Here is a 19109-nt window from a genome sequence, read left to right as displayed (position 1 = left end):
ATTTGTTCAATAAACTTACCTGTTGTTCATTTATTCACCTATAACATTGTCCTTGTTTCCAAGCCCTAACTGTCACAGTAATGTTCTGCCCTGGAACTCCTCCAGGCTCCCTCGTCCCTCTGGATCAGCCTCAGTCAGTCATCGCTTAGCTTCTACCATGGAATTCCGGGTCATCAGCTATACCTTGACCCTCCACCCCTTCGGCTCCACTGGGCTCCTCCCATTCACTGGTTTCCCCGTCGTCCTCGCTCGCTTCATCATCGCCCCGGTCAGCCAAGTCCCCGTCTCCGCCTCGGTCCCGCAGGCCATCAGCTCCATCTTGTGCTTCCGGGGCATTGATGTCGCTCTGGCCTGTTGGCCTCTCTGTTCCACCTGGGTCTCCATTGCTCCCGACTCCTCCCCCTCCATCAGATGGCCCCAAGGTTTTGCCCAGGCCTTCTGCCACTATGGCTCCTACCGCCATCATCTCCACCATGGCATCAGTCTCTACCTGCTCCTCCTGGTTCCTGTTCATCACTAGCTCCAAGCCCTCCTCCGAAGCTGCTTCCTTTCCTCTTCAGGTGTACTTTTTACAGTGCGAGGATGTGCCTTCCATGAGGGAGAGCTACTGTCATGGTCATGTTCTATTTTGATTTCATTTTCATTCCTTGTCATGTTTCCGTTAGCCTTAGTTCGGTTTGTTCAATAGTTTCTATAGTTACTGAATACATTCACCTGTTCTTAATTATCTTCATTAGTTTTCCTTGTTATTTAAGCCTAGTGTTATCTGTGTTCAATGTTCGGTGTCATCTTAGTACAGTATTGTGGTTGCATTCTCTGAGAATCTCCTATGTATTCCTTGGATTTTGAATTAAAGACTATGCTGACTGTGTCTTTGTCTTCGTATGCTTGTCTGTTGCAGCCACTTGTGACACTAACATGACGCTTGGGGCCGTATGTATAAAGACGCTCAGAGTAAATTTTTATTCTTAAAATTCTAAGAATGACGTAATTTTACTCTTATTACTATTTAAGAATAAGAGTGATTCATAAAGGTTCCTAAGTGTTAAGACTAGGTCTCAGCTCCTAAATTATTTAAGAGAGCTGGAGAAGTATCCTAACCTAGTTAGGAATAACAAGATGGCAGCAAAAAGGAGGAGACGTGCACTTTCCAATGAAGATATGACATATTGTAGTTATATGATGAGATGGAGTTGATAAAACAATACAAACTTGATCATCAAGATTTCAAGATGCTCTAACTGCAGAAATAAAAGTAGCAATTAATTTTTTTGGCTGGAAAATTGGAAAAATGCAGCAATGCACCAGTGATGACACAGTAAGCAGGGTCTAAAATATTGTGGCACTAACCCCACCAAACAAAACAGTGGCCAAAAGTGATGTGTGGAAGAGTTTTTTTTATGACATCAAAATATGAGGGAAAAAGACACTGACCAGTTTTGTCTACTGCTTTCAATTAAAAGTAGCTAAAACAGTCGCTAAATGTTGCTAGATGACGTCATAAAGGCGAGTTCACTGATCTAAATATAAATATAGATCAGTGGGAGAGTCTCTGAATCTAGATATGGTTTGTCAAAGAAATTAATTTTGTTGCTGGACTTTTGAAAATAGTCTCAAAAGGGGTGAGGAAGGCACTAAATCTAGTGACAAAATCACTAAATTGGCGACATTGATTACAACATATCAGTTATTAATATTTTGTTAGTGCTTGCATGTGATCATAATTTCTTTGTATGAAAGCATGAGAAAAAATTATGCCCGCACAAATTGGCATGTTTATTTGCATTATTATCACAAATAAAACAATTGACTCTAATCAACTATGCAATTTGCTCACAAAATCCTCAACACATTTTTTTTTTATTAAGGGTGAAGATGTCAAATTTCCCAGGCCAGACATCACTTTTGACCACTATATGGCAGTTCATTGACTTTCCAACTGACTGTCAAACCATGCTGCAAAAACAAGCCACATTTATGAGGATTGTAGGCTTTCCTGGAGTTGTTGGAGCTCTTGATGGAACTCATGTTCACATCATTGCTCCAACTGTATACCAATAGAAAACTATTTCAAAACATCAGTAATAATTTGTGATAATTTTGCACAATGCAAAGCATTTTTTAAATACATTTAAATATTAAAATATTTCAGTCTTAATTAAATGACTTTATTATAGTTACATTAAATGTTTGGTGTTGTGCTGCTGTGACTTCATGAGCAGGCTCACTATTGGCTGTTTCATATGTTCACAACACTTAAGTGTCACCTCAGTCAACACTTAAGAATAATTCTTAGACTTTACTGAAAGTTGATTTTAGCTTCTTTATAAAAGTCTACTACTCTTAGAAAAGTCCTGCTTTCTACTAAGAATTTTTTGACACGTCAAATTTATGAATTTTCTTAAGAGCATTTTTGAGAAGTTTTATACATATGGGCCTGCTTAATAATTACGTATGCCATATGCCATTAGCAAGGTACACTCTTAAAAATAAAGGTGCTTCAAAAGGTTCTTCAAGCGATGCCATAGAAGAACCCTTTTTGGTTCCACTAAGAAACATTTAGTCAAAGGTTCTTTAAAGAACCATCTCTTTCTTACCTTTTTATAATCTGAAGAACCTTCTTTCGCCACAAAGAACCTTTTGTGAAACAGAAAGGTTTTTCAGGTGTTAAAGGTTCTTTATGGAACCATTTAGACAAAAAGGTTCTTCTATGGCATCGTGAAGCACCTTTATTTTTAAGAGTGTACACACCAAAGTCCTGTTTTGGCGCTGGTTAAACCGGATCACGTTTATTGCCCATGATGTTTTTGATGGCATGAGCAAATATGTAACATAAAATTTATGTTTGCCTATCAGGCAGGTTTTAACATGCTAACTGTGTTAACTGCTGAGGAGTTAAAGGCAGATGAGATCCTCTGCATCACCCAGACTGAACTGGGTGGAAAAAAGGTGTGTATATTTATTAGTCAGTTTTGTTTTATTTTGAGCACAAATGCAGGAAATATCAAAATGATTTTCAAATTGAGCTTACAAATACAAATATGTTTGCCACTGCTTTAAAAACAGGCATGATTCTGTAATGGAAATTATTGCATGGGCTCAGAAACACCTCTGGAAATCATTATTGGTGAACAGTTTGCCGTTCCATCAACAAATGCAGGTTTAAGCAGTATTCTATCATGCAAAGAAGCAGTCATGTGTGAACGTTGCTGTCTTCTCTGGGTTAAAGCTAATTTTTAATGGACTGAGGCAAAGTGGAAAACTATTCTGTTGTCAGACTAATCAACATTTTTTAGAAACCATGGATGCCGCATCCTCCAGACTAAAGAAGAGTGAGACCATCTGTCTTGTTATCAGAACTCAGTTCAACAGCTTTCATCTCTGATGGCATTAGTGCCTATGGAATGGGCAGCTTCCACATCTGGAAAGGCACCATCAGTGCTGAAAAGGATAAACTGGTTTTCAGACGTCTGTGGACTGTTGTTAAAAGAAGAGGGGATATAGTAAACATGGCCCTGTCCCAACTTTTTTGAGAAGTGTTGCAGTCATCAAATCCAAAATTACCTTTTATTCCCCCTTACAATGGTACGTTTTCTCAGTTTAAACATTTGAAACATGTTTCCTTTGTTGTATTGTCAATAAAATATGGGCCTAAGAGATTCGCAAATCATTGCATTCTATTTTACCCAGCGTCCTAATGTTTTTGGAATTGGGGTGGTAGATATTAACAAAACCATGGTAAACCAGAAGAACAAAGTCACTTCTATATGAGAGGTCATGAAAGGGTCAATCCAAGTCCAAACTGCCCTGTTCAATCTATTAAGCATAAAATGACACACCTAATCATAAGCACTTAAGCCCACACATTATGACATACACATAACTACTTTTTATCAAATGTAATTTCATACAATAAAACAATTAATAAAGCAATAAATCAGTACTGTTCTTTATATATTATATATTGCAGATACTTTGCTTATCATTTTCTGAGATGGTTCTAGAAAATTATTCATAGGGTGGAAGGGGGGTGGCATGAGGACTCTGAAGGGCAATTCAGGCTGCAGGATGATTCTTAGCCGAATGACTGAAGAAACATTGTCAGCATGATGGTGCAAAACTGTACATTTCTAATTTATTAATTCCACTGCTGAAAAGATTGACTTACGGTTACACTTGAGATGGTTACACAATAGATTATGAGATGAGATGTTTTTTTTATTTTCTTTTTTTTTATTCACTCTCTGACTTTTCATTCATGTCATTTATCTTTTCCTCTTACCCTCAATAACATAGAGTATGACTCAGCACAGTAAACACAGCACAATACATGAGTTCAAAATGGGCGTGGTGTTCACTTGGGTTCATATAAAGAGCACTTCTAAGGAGCAGGTTGGATGATCCCGACTGATGAATTAACTTAAATGATGGCAGCAGTGAAAGCATGCAATATCTTGATCACCGGAGCCAACCGGGGCTTGGGCTTAGAAACTGTTAAGCAATTCTTGGAGGATTCTAGTCAAAAGCGGCATATTTTTGCTACTTGTCGTGATCCAGATGGACCGAAGTCTGAGGTGAGTTCTGAATAACTAACACAAATAGAAAACATCAAAAGAAATCCTAATGTGCCTTGTTTAATTATGCATACTATATTTCTTAAGGCATTAAGAGAACTGGCAAAAAAGCATCCAAGTGTGATCACCATCATACGTCTTGGTAAATGTGCATGTGTCCTTCCTGCTGCATTTAAAATTTTCACTAGAAGTAGTTTTTTAGAATTTCAAAGTGATTTTTCAGTGGTTTTTGAATACCAATTCATTGCTTAATATTTTAGCACAAACATTTGTTCTGTTAATTTTAGATGCTGATGATCCATCCAGTGTCAAAGAGTCTGCAAAGAAAGTGGGATCTCTTCTGGGAAACAATGGTTTGAACCTTCTTGTGAATAATGCTGCAATCATGGCAAATGGCACCATTCAGACCAGCAGTGTTGAAGACATGAAAAACACCTTTAACACCAATGTGATAGGACCCTTATTAATCATTAAGGTAATGCATCGCTAAGAGCTCTAAAGCAACAATTTTCTTCTGCTTTCTGGCTAAACATCTAAGGCTGGGGCCTTGCATCTAGGCATGGCATTGTATCAAAGTACTTTTAACCTAGCCTTAGCTGGTCTCTCAGCCTGATGAGACCAGCTTATTTTAGTAAGCTACCGCTTTGTTCATCAGTCGTTTCCTTTGGTGTGCTTGCTGCAGGTTGCTCTGACTTTTTTTTGACACTAGTTAATGTGTTTGGTCTGTGTCAAATAAACTTAATTCAGATACATGTTTTTATTTCTCTTTTTTATGTACTGTAGGAGTACTTACCGTATCTACAAGCAGCGGCCAAAGCCAGTAGGATACCAGGCATGTCTTCTAATAAAGCAGCTGTCATCAACATCTCCACTCTTGGGGGATCCATGACCAGAATGCCTTCCATGTACACCCAATTCCCAGTGTTGCCTTACTGCATTAGCAAGGTACACCAGAGTCCTGCTTTGGTACTGGTTAAACTGGATCCCATTCATTACCCATAAAATATTGAAGCCATGAGTCCATGTATAACTCAAATATTATGTTTATCTATCAGGCAGGTTTTAACATGCTGACTGTGTTAGCTGCGGAAGAGTTAAAGGCGGATGAGATCCTCTGCATGGCCCTTCACCCAGGATGGGTGAAGACTGAACTGGGTGGTGCAAAAGTAAGTGTAGATGCCTTGAATCCATGTTAAGTGTAATGCAGCAGGTGCTTTCGATTTCCACATATTTTCAAACATACAAAAAAAAAATTCTTTAAGTTTTAGTCACATCATATTGTGACTATGACAGTCAAGATATTAAAAACATTTTGTTATATAAAATAATTTTCATGTAATCTGGAAATGATTTATTGACAACACTACCTACTGGTCAAAATTGAATAAAAAATGGACAGACTTTGTTACAACTTTATATCAGTTTGACCTAAACTCAAGCACAAAACATTTTATCTTACCACTAATAGTTCTCCTAAAAAGCAGTAATAGTTTTCTCTTAAAACCTATTCACAAAGCTGCTGAGACAAACTTTTACTAAGGAATAGAGAGAAGTTTAAGCTAAGAGTAAGGGTTGACCTTGTTGCTATGTATGATGTCAGCATGCTTACTATGCACACAGTGATTGGCTGTTAGGGGAGGGGTCTCTGTTAGATATGTATTCATAGAAATATATTCTACGATATTATGTTGCCATATTCAAATAAAGGTTTAAAAATAACAATGTTGACACATTCAAATAAAGATTTAAAAGTGCAGGCTAAGTGTCACTAATTAAACAAGCACTGTATATGTTCAGCTAATTGTCAGCCTCTTATGTGTGTGCTTCTCGTAAACAATTAGCGGATATGCATATAAACAGCCTTTCAATTAGCAAAGTAAAATAATCATGGCTGATAGTAATTCATGCAAACATAAAAGAAAACCAAACTGGACGCAAGAACATCTTGGTTACGTATGTAACCTTTGTTCCCTGAAGGAGGGAACGGAGACGTCACGTTGGTATGACCGACGAATTTGGAATCTCGCTTAGAGAGACCAATCTACTTTAGAGTGTAAACTAAACGAGCCACTGCACATTGGCATGCAATGATTGCATCCAGCTGCCGCTGATCACAGCGCGAGTATAATTAGGCAGCAGGTATATAGAATATAGCGAATGTGTTGGGGGTCGCCCAGCACGCAGCTCTACAAATATCTGTCAGAGAGGCTCCATGAGCCAGCACCCAGGAGGATGCAACACTCCTAGTAGAGTGGGCTCGCAACCTGAATGGGCAGGGCACACCCTGTGCCTGATAAGCCAGGGTGATGGCATCTACTTTCCAGTGGGCCATCCTCTGCTTAGAGACGGCATTCCCCTTCTGCCAGTCTTCGAAACAGACAAAGAGCTGATCTGAGGTCCTGAAGCTTTGTGTACAGTCCACGTACCATCTCAAGGCTCGGACGGGACAGAGCAAAGCTAGGGCGGGGTCTACCTCCCCCAGGGGCAGCGCTTGCTGGTTCACCACCTTATCCCTGAAGGGAGAAGTGGGAACCTTGTGCACATAGCCGGGCCAGGGCCTCAGGGTTACCTTGGGAGTCAGCCAGCCCAAACTCTAGGCACAATTCGTCGACCGAAAATGCGTGCCTCTTGATGGAGGCCAATGCAAGCAGGAGCAGAGTTTTCATTGACAGAAACTTCAGCTCGACTGAGTGCGAAGGCTCAAATGGGCCCTGCTGTAGTGCTCTAAGCACTAGAGACAAGTCCCAAGAGGGTATAGCGAGGGGCCGAGGAGGATTCAGCCTTCTCGCCCCCTAAGGAACCTGATGATCAGGTCATGCTTCCCTACCGACTTCCCTTCACAGGGCCGTGGTTAGCAGCAATCGCAGCAACATAGACTTTAAGGGTGGAGGGAGACAGCCTCCCCTGCTGCAGAAAGGAAAGCACAACTCTGATCGGGCATCTCCGGGGTCTTCTCAGTGAGAAGAACCCCGCTCGACGAACAGATTCCACTTCAAGGTGTAAGCGTGTCATAGACGGTGCTCGTGCCGAAGTGATGGTGTCTACTACCTCTTGGGATAGGTCACCTAGAACCTATGGGTGCCCCATCTCTGAGTCAGTAGATCCTTCCTCAGAGGAATCTGCCAGGGAGGGGCTGTCACGAGGAGCATTAGTTCTGGAAACCAGGTCAGATTGGGCCAGTAAGGCACCACAAGCAGGACCTGCTCCTCGTCCTTCCTGATCTTGCACAGCATCTGTGCGAGAAGGCTCACTGGGGGAAACGCATATTTGCGCAGGCAAGCTGTGTGCCAGTGCGTCCGTGCCGAGTGTTCCCTCGGTCAGGGAGTAAAACAACTGGCAGTGGGAGGTGTCTGGGGAGGCAAACAGGTCTACCTGAGCGGCTCCGAAACATCTCCAAATCAGCTGGACCATCTGGGGATGGAGTCTCATTTCTCCGGGGAGCGCTGCTCGTGACAGCTCGTCTGCCGTATGGTTGTGCAGACCCAGAATATGAATGGCACAAAGCGACCTCAGATGATTCTGACTCCAGAGGAGGAGGTGGCAGGCGAGTTGCGACGGGAGCGCAGACCACCTTGTCAGTTGATGTACAAAACGGTCGCAGTGTTGTTCGTGCGGACCAGCACGTGTTTGCCTCGTAAGCTCCCTCTGAGATGGTTCAAGGCAAGGCGTACTGCTAACAACTCTAGGCAATTTTTTGCAGTTGCAAATTTTTGCACTGCATGCCCGTCGTACGTGGCCCCAGCCAGTGGTAGAGGCATCCGTGTACACCACAGCATACCTGGAGACCTGCTCCAGGTGCACTCCTGCCCGAAGAAATGCAAGGTCTGACCACCTCGAGACTCTGCCATGGAGCCGGTGTTAAAGCGGTCTCATATGAAGCAGCCCCAGCGGCTTGACTGTCGTTGCAGCTGCCAAATGCCCCAGGAGCCTCTGAAACTATTTCAGTGGGACCGCCGTCCTGCTCTTGAACATATTCAGGCAGAGTGCTGTCTGTTTGACCAAATCCAACTCCATACTGAGATCCTCTGCGTCGGGGAGAGTTTGCTCTTTCTCCAGTTGATCCGAAGGCCCAACTGGCTGAGGTGCGAGAGGGTGTGTGAGTAGGGCCTTTGATGATGCTCTCAAACTGCCCGCTGCTCCCTGCTGGCGACAGAGGAGGAAGAGTGTGGTCTGGGTTTGGTCCGTCCGCAACTTTGCGTGTCCTCTTGGGACCCAGAGATAGAAAAAACCTCTCTATTGTCGAGAGGTGGGTCTGGGACACGGGGGCCTTGAGGAACCAAACTTTGTCGGCATCCCTCATGTCGACCAGACACAGCCAGATGTGGAGCTCCTGGACCACAAGTGTGGACATCTCATGACCCAGAGAACTCGTGGTGAACTTCGTCGCTCGGAGCGCGAGGTCAGTTGCGGTTCGGAGCTCTGTCAGAACTTCCGGATAGTGACAACCCTCGTGCAGGTCCCTCAGTGCTTTAGCCTGATGGACCTGCAGTAACGCCGTAGCGTGTAAGACAGCTTCTCCACAGACCGCATAAGCAGTACCTACAGGCCCGGGAGGGGAGGCACGGTTTGCCCTGCCAAGTGGAAGCTGTATTAGGACACAAATGCATCGCAACTGACCTCTCCACTGGGGGGACCCCCGTATACCCCCTAGCTGCACCACAGTGCGGGCCACCCCGAGAAACCAATCATCCAACCTTGAGGGCTCGGGATATGCCCTCAAGGTTGATGTAATGGAGTGTTTGTGTTGGTGTGAACAGGGGCCGTATGTATAAAGCCGCTCAAAGTAAAAGTTTAGTCTTAAGTGTGTCAAAATTCTAAAAATGATGTAATTTTACTCTTATTCCTAAGTTTAAGAATAAGAGTGATTCATAAAGGTTCCTAAGTGTTAAAAGAGGTCTCAGCTCCTAAATTATTTAAGAGAGCTGGAGAGGTCTCCTAACCTAGTTAGGAGTAATAAGATGGCAGCAAAGAGGAGACGACAAACACTTTCCAGCGAAAATATATATGGACTTATATGACAATATGGAGTTGATAAAACGATACAAACTTAATTGTAAAGATCAAAAAGTATTTTTTTTTAAACTTTAAAGTAAAAAATGTAATAACCTCTTCCACTCAACAAGTCAATGCTCTAACAGCAGAAATGAAAGTAGTAATAAATTTTTTTTGGCTGGAAAATTGGAAAAATGCAGCAATGCACCAGCATCTATATTTATATTTATATAGATCAGTGAACTCGCCTTTATGACGTCATGGGAGAGTCTCAGAATGTAGATAACGTTTGTCCAAGAAATTGATTTTGTTGCTAGGTTTTTGAAAAAAGTCTCTAAAGGGATGCGGAAGTCACTAAATCTAGTGACAAAATCACTAAATTGGCAACATTGGCACATTGACTACAACATACGTTATTTACATTTCATTGGTCCTCTTGTTTTTGCATGTGTTCATAATGTCTTTGTATGATAGCATGGCCAAAAATGATGACAGCAAAATTTGGCTTGTTTCATTGCATTATTATCACAAATAAAACAACTGACTAAGCAACTATGCAATATGCTTACAAAATCTTGCAAACATTTTTTTTTAATTAAGGATGAAAATATGTCAAATTTCCTAGGCTGGACATCACTTTTGGCCACTACTATATGGCAGTTTATTAAATTTTCAACTGACCGCCAAACCATACTGCAAAAACAACTTTTGTGAGGATTGTGGGCTTTCCTGGAGTTACTGGAGCCGTTGATGGAACTCATTAATTTCTAACTGTAAATGAGGAGACATACCATTAAACAAAGCATTAGTAATAATTTATGATAATTTTGCACAATGCAAAGCATTTAAAAATACATTTAAATTAAAATATTTCAGTCTTAATTAAAACATTTTATTGTAGTTACATTAAATGATTGGTGTTGTGCTGCTGTGACTTTACATGAGCAGGCTCACTATTGGCTGATTCAGAGGTCGAGGTCGGCCATTTTGTGTTGACATCAATATAGTCCTTAGTTCACAACACTTAAGTGTCACCTCAGTCAACACTTAAGAATCAGTCTTAGACTTTACTGAAAGTTGCTTTTAGCGTCTTTATAAAAGTCTCCTACTCTTAGAAAAGGCCTACTTTTTACTAAGAATTTTTTGACACTTAAGTCAAAGCGTAAGACTATTCTTAAGAGCATTTCTGAGAAGTTTTATACATACGAGCCCAGGTCTTTAGCCCTGCAATGTACTGCCCATTCACCCAGGGTATTTTCCTGCCCAAGACTTTGGGAGAGGCTCCATATATCCCCAAGCATACTACAAACAATTTGGAAAATTGTTGAATGGATTTGACTGAACTACTGTATATGTATGTTTATATTTTCACTAGGCACCACTTGAATCAAAAGAAAGTGTGGAGGGAATGCTGCGTGTCATTGGTAGCCTTACTGAGAAGCAGCACGGAGGATTCTTGGATTACACTGGAGAAACAATTCCCTGGTAAACCAGAAGAAAAATGTGGTCAAAGGTTTATGACAGACACATGCCAATTTTATACCATTTCATACAATAAAACACTCTGATCAATAAAGCAGTGCTGTCTCTCTCTCTCTCTCTTAATTGTATATGCTGTCAATTACACACACATGGCTGAATCAGAGAAAAAAGTTAATAATTCATTAAAAAAACAGTATTAAAATATGTGTTTGTGTAATCATGATAGAGAGATGTAAAATATGAAAAAAATATTCTGCTCAAGCTCAGGCAAAAACATTTTATGAAGCATTTATGAAACGAAATCTCTTCTTCTTGTGCAATGTTCATCCCAGCATTAGCCAGACCCTTCATGACCCCGGATGATTTTCTGTACAATGGAAGTGGACCATCAACCTCACTCATTTTTTTTTGCCCATTTGAGGATAGTACCCTATGGAAAGACTGATGGGGATTGTGGAACTCAGTTAGCATACAAAGTTTGGAAGGCCTTCTTCTTTTTCCTAAGTGTGCCCATCAGTCTTTCCACTGGGTACCATCCTCAAATGGGCAAAAGAGTTTGGGGAGGTTGATGGTGTTTGTGGAATATCCTGGACTGCCGGCAAAGGGGTTGTCTCTAGTACCACATCAACTGGGAAGGGTACAGCCCAGAGGTTTGGGAGTCGGGACAACATTCTGGACGCTGCCCTGCTGTCCAGCTTTGATGCTGATTATTCAGACCTCCCAGCTCTTTTTCAACAATTCAACAGTTTCAGCACCATTTCGTCTTTGGAGGTCATGAAATTATGAAATAGATTGTTGGTGCGGTTGCCTTCTGGCCAAACATCTAGGCTGGGGCTTATAGTGTTGTGCCACTGGGACATAGGTTTGTGATTAAAGTATTAACATGAATGCTTCTGGGAATAGAACAACAGTGTGTGCATAATACAGTATGTCGAGAAGAAAATATATTAACTGCAAAAGAATTTAAGAATTAAGGTGAATAATTGTGCGTTAAACCAAATATTAAACCATCAGTAACTGCAAACTACCTGGAGGACCATTACTAGTTTCAGTCAGACAACAGCAAGGTGGCAAGGGAGTCACGGTGTGAGCTGCTACTAACAGTGAACAAGATGGACCTTGCAGGATAAGAGATTGACCTAAAATGACCTCCCAAACATTATTGCCAGATTCTGGAAGATAAATGAGTCAAACAGTGGTATAAGAGGAAGTAGTGTAAGTCCCTCTAGAGCAGGGGTGCCCAAACTCGGTCCTGGAGGGCCGGTGTCCTGCAGAATTTAGATCCAACCCCAATTAGACACACCTGCACCAGCTAATCAAGCTCTTACTAGGCATACTAGAAACCTCCAGGCAGGTGTGTTGAGGCAGGTTGGACCTAAACTCTGCAGGACATCGGCCCTCCAGGACCGAGTTTGGACACCTCTGCTCTAGAGTAACACTCAACCTATCTGTCAATAGAGTATTTTCTCCTTTCCTTGCTTTCTTTCCTCATGTCTAAGGAACATGGATATGGGGGAAGGATGCAAGGAACGAGGAGTGAGGAAGTTTCCAGAGGAGATATGAGTAAGGATACTCGGGGTGAATCTCGTTTCTTATTTGCGCATCCTTTTTTGCTTTCCTCACTTCATTTCTTCACATCTTAGTTCCCCCCCACCCCCCTTAGGATGTGAAGGGGGTGGACCTAAAACATGAAGAAAGGAAGTGTCACATCTGCCTCCTTGTGTGTCTGTAAGAAAGATCCAGTTACTACCTGTAACATTATCTGCACTGTAATTTCTCCAAATTCTTCAAATTCTCTCTGATTCTCCAAACCAGATCTTATGAGGGACCACAAAGTAATTATCTTGCCGTTTTAAAAATAATTGAAAAAATTTGAAAACAAATAAGAAATGGCCTATTAATGATTGTGTCCCTGGTATCGCTGGTGGGGGTGCTCCAGTAGTATGGAATGCCAGGTTCACTAATGCATGCTATCTGGTCTTTGTACAACTAGTGTGAAAGCTGTGATTGCATTCTCAGCAGCACATCAAGCTTGTTCCCAGTGAGTGCTGGACTCTGCCACGGCTGTCCCTGGTCACGATCCTGTTTGTAATATTCATGGACAGGATCTTAAGGGGGGGTGTCATGTTCGGGGGCTTAGGGTGGCATCTCTCCTTTTTGAAGATAACACCTTAACACTAGAACTACCAAGGCAGTTATTTTAACCATTTTTAAATTTTGCAATGTAATAATTTTGTTGAAATAAAAAAAAAAAGTGAAGTGACGTGACATGACATGTGGCCAAGTATGGTGACCCATACTCGGAATTAGTGCTCTGCATTTACCCATCCTAAGTGCACACACACAGCAGTGAACACACACAAACCGTGAACACACACCCGGAGCAGTGGGCAGCCATTTATGCTGCAGCGCCCGGGGAGCAGTTGGGGGTTCGGTGCCTTGCTCAAGGGCACCTCAGTCGTGGTATTGAAGGTGGGAGAGAGCGCTGTACATTCACTACAATCCCTGCCGGTACGAGACTCGAAACCACAACCTTTGGGTTATGAGTCCGACTCTCTAACCATTAGGCCACGACTTTCCCTTAGCTACCATATATATAACTATAATACCCTGACTTTTCTTAAATGTGTATATTTTATTCTAACATTGTTATTTAATTTAAATTACAAAACACAAAATATTTCTGAGGATTTCTACCTTGAATGGCCAAAGTGGTCAAATTGACCATTCGCATTAAGGACGGCGTATAATTTCAGCTTTTGCGACTTTTCTCCAGGTTGGAAATGTGCATCACTGTTGCCTAGCAACTTTTAGGCTAACAGTGATGGCATATAGGCTAATTTTAGTCCTGACAAGACTGAAACTGTGAAATAAAACAAACTAATTAGGCTAAATTTTTGGCAACAGTGACAATGTTTATTATTACCTATCCTAACATAACAGATCCATTTATTCATGGATTATGTTCCAAGTGGTGGCTGCATAGAATTGTTTCTGAATCATGTAATCCAAACATTTACAATAACTCCAGAGTGTTGTAAAGTGCAAAAGTCAAAATGTAGCTATTGAAAAAAAGATATATGCAATAATTTCCAAAATTCACAACAAGTTTGATCTACTGAAATATTCTGCTTCAGTTCATATTTGTTGGCATAGACTTTCAAATACAACATTTTCACCACGGTGAAAAACCTTGCTTTCCCGCTTGCCGGACACAAAGTGAGGCTCGCACCTTCGGGAGTGGTCTACGTAGCTCTTACACAATTATATATTACAAAACATTTCGTAATTGTTAGGGTGATGACATCATAAATATGACAACAGACATTCAAAGCTTCATTGTAAAACCTCAATAGAAGCTTCAAATGTAAATATGATGTGACAAAAATGGCATTTAGTACATTCTAGTATGAACGGTCAGAATGACCACTATGGCCATTCTAGTAGTTATAGAATTCCGGTAGTTCTAGTGTTAAGGCTTTATCGGGCCATGACCTTCAGCGCTTACATGGGTGGTTTGACCTTTCGGGCTGTGACCTTCAGTGCTTTTACATGTGTGGTTTGCAGCCAAGTGTGAAGCGTTGGAATGACTGAGTCCATGGTTTCAGCCAGAAAAAGAGTTGATTGCTCAATTAAGGTTTTAGGAGGGATTATATCTCTGGACTGATATGGGAATCCCTTGGGATTCCCCAGGATGAGCTAATCGGGGAAAAGGACAAATGGGCGTCCTAACTCAGTCTACTGCCACCGTGACCCAGTCCTAATCTTAAGCAATGGAAATCTTAAGTCTTAAGCAATGGAAAATGTATGGATACTACGCATGAGTTGTGCAAATGTTTTTAAAAATACACCAGACAAAACAATACCTTTATTTGAATGAGCTGCCTCTGTTTCACCCAGGTTTATTGCAGTTGCAAATCCTTAACAAGCAGTGACAAGCAGTCACTATTACTATTTAAGCTAATAGCATAGATCAAGCTGAAATGTTATCTTAGCTTGTTTTTTTCGCTCTCTCACTCTCTGGCTATTATTTCATTGATCTTTTCCTCTTAACCTCAATAACACATACAGTATGACATAGCACAATACACACAGGACAATTCAAGTTCAGTTCAAAATGGGCATGGAGTTCACTTGCGTTTATATAAAAAAACACTCTTAAGGAGCAGGTTGGATAAACCAAAATGATGAACTTAGATGATGGCAGCAGTGAAAGGGTTGTCTACTTGTCGTGACCCAGATGAACCAAAGTCTGAGGTAAGTTGTAATAACTAACACAAATAGAAATACCAGGAGAAATCCAAATGTGCCTTGTTTAATTATTCATATTATATTTTTAAGGTATTAAGAGAACTGGCAAAAAAACATCCAAGTGTGATCACTATCATACGTCTTGGTAAATGTGCACGTGTCCTTCTCTGTGCATTTAAAACTTTCACTGGAAATGTTTTTTGTTGTTGTTGTTGTTTTTGTTGTTTTTTTGAGAATTCTAAAGATACCATTTCATTACTTAATACTTATCACCAGGGGTGTGAAGTAACGAATTACAAATACTCACATTACAGTAATTAAGTCGTTTTTATCAGTAATTGTACTTTTTTGAGTAGTTTAAAAATTGTGTACTTTTACTTTTACTTGAGTACATTTTAAGTGATGTATCGGTACTTTTACTCTGCTAGTAATAGGTCTCGTGACTTTCGTCAAGTCAAATTGTGCATAGAAAACTTTAACCGCCAACTGTTTATCATGGCTGATGGAAGTGCATTCTTCAAGCATCAATTCAGTCACATCTTCCTTTAACTTAATATGTTAAGGTAAGTTTCGGATTTCTGCTTACTAAATGATTTGTATATATGCTTGCCTATTTACACGGCCTGAAATTTGGTGTGAGGTTGCGGGTATTGCATACAGTGTTAACTCCCGCAAGTGCCACGTTCGGTAAATTCCCACTCACTTATTGGGGCAGAATCGATCACCGGTGATCACCGCGAGATGCATGCTGGTTAGAAAAGTGTCCGACTTACCTCCGACTTGCTCTGATGTCATGCTGACGTGTGCAAAAAAACTCTTGCGACGGCGAGGCAGCTGTGTTGGATTGTGCAGTCGAGCGCAGTTGCTCTCCACCGACTGCGCTGACCAAAAGCATGATGGGAAACTACTGACTGACGACACAGCTTAATGCCCATTGGTTCAGACACCTGTGATGCTGCGGTTCTCTTCTAAAATATATATTTTTTTATCTGATTTCATGTGATTATGTATTTAAATTATGCATGAATATTCCCAAACACAACGACAGTGCGATCTCTGTGTGAGATATGTGATTGTTGTCATATTTCTCTAAAAATCTAAAATACATGTTTGTATTAAAGTGAAAATGGATGATAAATACACCTTTCTTATGGAATTAAATAGCAAGCACTTTAAGTGTCTTGTTCATCATATTTATTTTCATATAAAAGTATCAGAGCTGAAATTATATCATTATAAGCAACACAGCCCGTGAGTGAGAATAACGCGATATCTGTCTTTGATCTCGTTGGTATCTGTTCCACTTCGAGAGGTCAGAACTGTCCGTCTTGACTGCGCTTATTTCACTCCTCCCCTCACTGCAGCCGCCTACTCTCGCCTTCATTTCAGGCAAGGCGAGGCGCATCTCAAACAAGCCTAATATGAGACGCGCGATCTGCGCTGCCTCGTCTCTCTCTCGCGTGCGTTCTGCAGTAGTCACTTGGATAAGTCGTTGTTGCTTGTGGAACTTGTTGACATTTGATGAGTTTGAGCGCGTGATGCACGCTGTGAAACACAAATTGAGGACCAAATCTGCACCTAATTGGTGACCCATGGCGTTAATATACTGCATCTGTGCCAGCCCGTGATGTAATAAAACTGCAGCTCGTTAATAATGTTTTTTTTTTTAATCCATTTTTACGGTGGCCGAGAGAGCTCAACGCGCTGCAACTTAAGAAAACACATGCAAATTGAAAAAACACCAGCAAATTAAGAAAACATCTTCATCAGTTTGACAAACAATGTGCATTTATGTTAAAATTGTAACATAAATTATCAAGTTTAGTTATTTTTATTTCTTTATTGCAAAACGCTAAAACTGGCACCGTTTTGGAGAGAAATGGGCTCTCATTTTAACCCATATCATGGTGTGTGATGCTGAACTATGAGTTTCTAATGGTGTTAATATTTTGCACTGTTCTAAACATTAATATTTTATGTGCAACAACAGCATATGCTGTCTCAGTGGCCTTACACATGATTTTAAATCTATTTTTTCAAACTTTGATTTAAATGGGGATGATTGTACTGAGAATAACTTTCATCTTTTCTTCAACTGAATACTGTTTCCGTGCTGTTTTGATGTATTTTAAAGAGTTAGCAGTCAAAATGAAAACTGCTGGATGAAAGATATTCTTCATTCTTTATGACAAACAAGATACTGTGATTTACAGAATGTACAATGTTTTTTAAATGTATCAATTGCGGTGTACAGCTTTTATTATGAGGGGGTAGAATCCACAGCTCAGTACTCACTACTCAATACTCATGAGTACTTTTAAATAGGCTACTCTTTTACTCTTACTCAAGTAGTTTTTTGGACAAGTACTTTTACTCTACTCACACTACATTTTTTGGAAGGTAATGGTACTTTTACTTGAGTATATTTTTTCAGTACTCTTTCCACCACTGCTTATCACTAATATATGTTCTGTTAATTTTAGATGATCCATGCAGTATCAAAGAGTCTGGAAAGAAAGTGGGATCTCTACTGGGAAACAATGGTTTGAACCTGCTTGTGAATAATTCTGCAATCGTGGCAAATGGCTCAATTCAGACCAACCGTGTAGAAGACATGAAAAACTACATTCAACACCAACGTGATAGGGCCCTTCATTAAGGTAAAGTAAAAGCATTGTTAAAAGTAAAAAAAAAAAGAAAATAATTGGTCCTTTGAAAGTCATTCAATTATTAAATAATTTTGGTGCGGTTGCCTCCTGGCTAAACATCAAAGCTGGGGCTTTTGTGCCACTGGGACAAAAGTTTGTGACCAGACTATTAAAATGAGTGCTTTGGGTGAAGAACAAGTCATTGGATGTGGCAGAGTTTGCAAGGTTCATGACATTAAACCTAAATGAACCTAAACCAGCCTTTGCTTGTCTCTTATCTTGATCAGAACAGCTAGTGCCAAACACACTGCTGCATCACTAAAATGAGCTACCATTCTGTTTATCAGTCATTTGTTTTTTGCGCTTGCTGCAGGTTGCACTGACTAGTCCGTTTTTCCGATTAGTTAATGTGTTCAGAGTGTGTCAACTAGTAATGGAGTTGACTACTTTTGTAGATGACTACTTAACTAGTACAAATGAGTTGCCATAATGAGCTACAATATGCTGTATAGGCTTAATGCCAACATTCAAAAGTCAGTTTTAATGCTACCTTCATTAAGTATGTGTCAAATATACTTTTAATTCAGAGATGTTGTAATCCTTTCAAATTTTTTTCTCTTTCTTTCTCTTTTATGCAGGAGTACCTATCATATCTACAAACAGCGGCCAAAGCCAGCGGGACACCAGGCATGTCCTGTAATAAAGCAGCTGTCATCAATATTTCCACCGTGGTGGGATCCATGATCAGAATGCCTCCCTTGCACACCCAATTCCCAGTGTTGCCATATGCCATTAGCAAGGTACACCAGAGTACTGCTTGTGCACTAGTTAAACTTTCAATGCCTGTGATTCACTGATCCCATAAGTTGATGTATATCTCAAATGTTATGTTTGCCTATCAGGCAGGTTTTAACATGCTGACTGTGTTAGCTGCTGAAGAGTTAAAGGCAGATGAGATCCTCTGCATGGACCCCCTTCACCCAGGATGTTTGATAACTGAAGTGGGTGGAGAAAAAGTGAGTGTAAAGCCTTTGAATCCATGTTAAGTGTAATGCAGCAGGTGCTTTCGATTTCCGCATTGTTTCCACATGATTTTTTTGGACCACAGCTTTAACGGTTTCTTTACTGAATTTTGGTCATATCGTTATATCTGTCATGAATC

At 40.7% G+C, this 19109-nt stretch overlaps 1 protein-coding gene across 1 annotated transcript; it reads left to right on the top strand.

Annotated features, from left to right (window-relative positions):
• Positions 1 to 4358: 4358 nt before the first annotated feature.
• On the top strand, positions 4359 to 11055 carry LOC107602719 (C-factor-like). The gene is made up of 6 exons (XM_016295290.1): positions 4359 to 4574; positions 4662 to 4716; positions 4862 to 5049; positions 5358 to 5519; positions 5630 to 5740; positions 10942 to 11055. Exons 1-6 carry the CDS (start codon positions 4425 to 4427, stop codon positions 11053 to 11055), a joined length of 780 nt encoding a protein of 259 aa, XP_016150776.1. The 5' UTR covers positions 4359 to 4424.
• The last annotated feature ends 8054 nt before the right edge of the window (positions 11056 to 19109 follow it).

This window comes from Sinocyclocheilus grahami, unplaced genomic scaffold (genome assembly GCF_001515645.1).
Source record: "Sinocyclocheilus grahami isolate Dianchi unplaced genomic scaffold, SAMN03320097.WGS_v1.1 scaffold333.1, whole genome shotgun sequence".
Lineage (NCBI taxonomy): Eukaryota > Metazoa > Chordata > Actinopteri > Cypriniformes > Cyprinidae > Sinocyclocheilus > Sinocyclocheilus grahami.
Note: the sequence above shows the minus strand (reverse complement) of the source record. Positions and strands in the feature narration are given on the sequence as shown.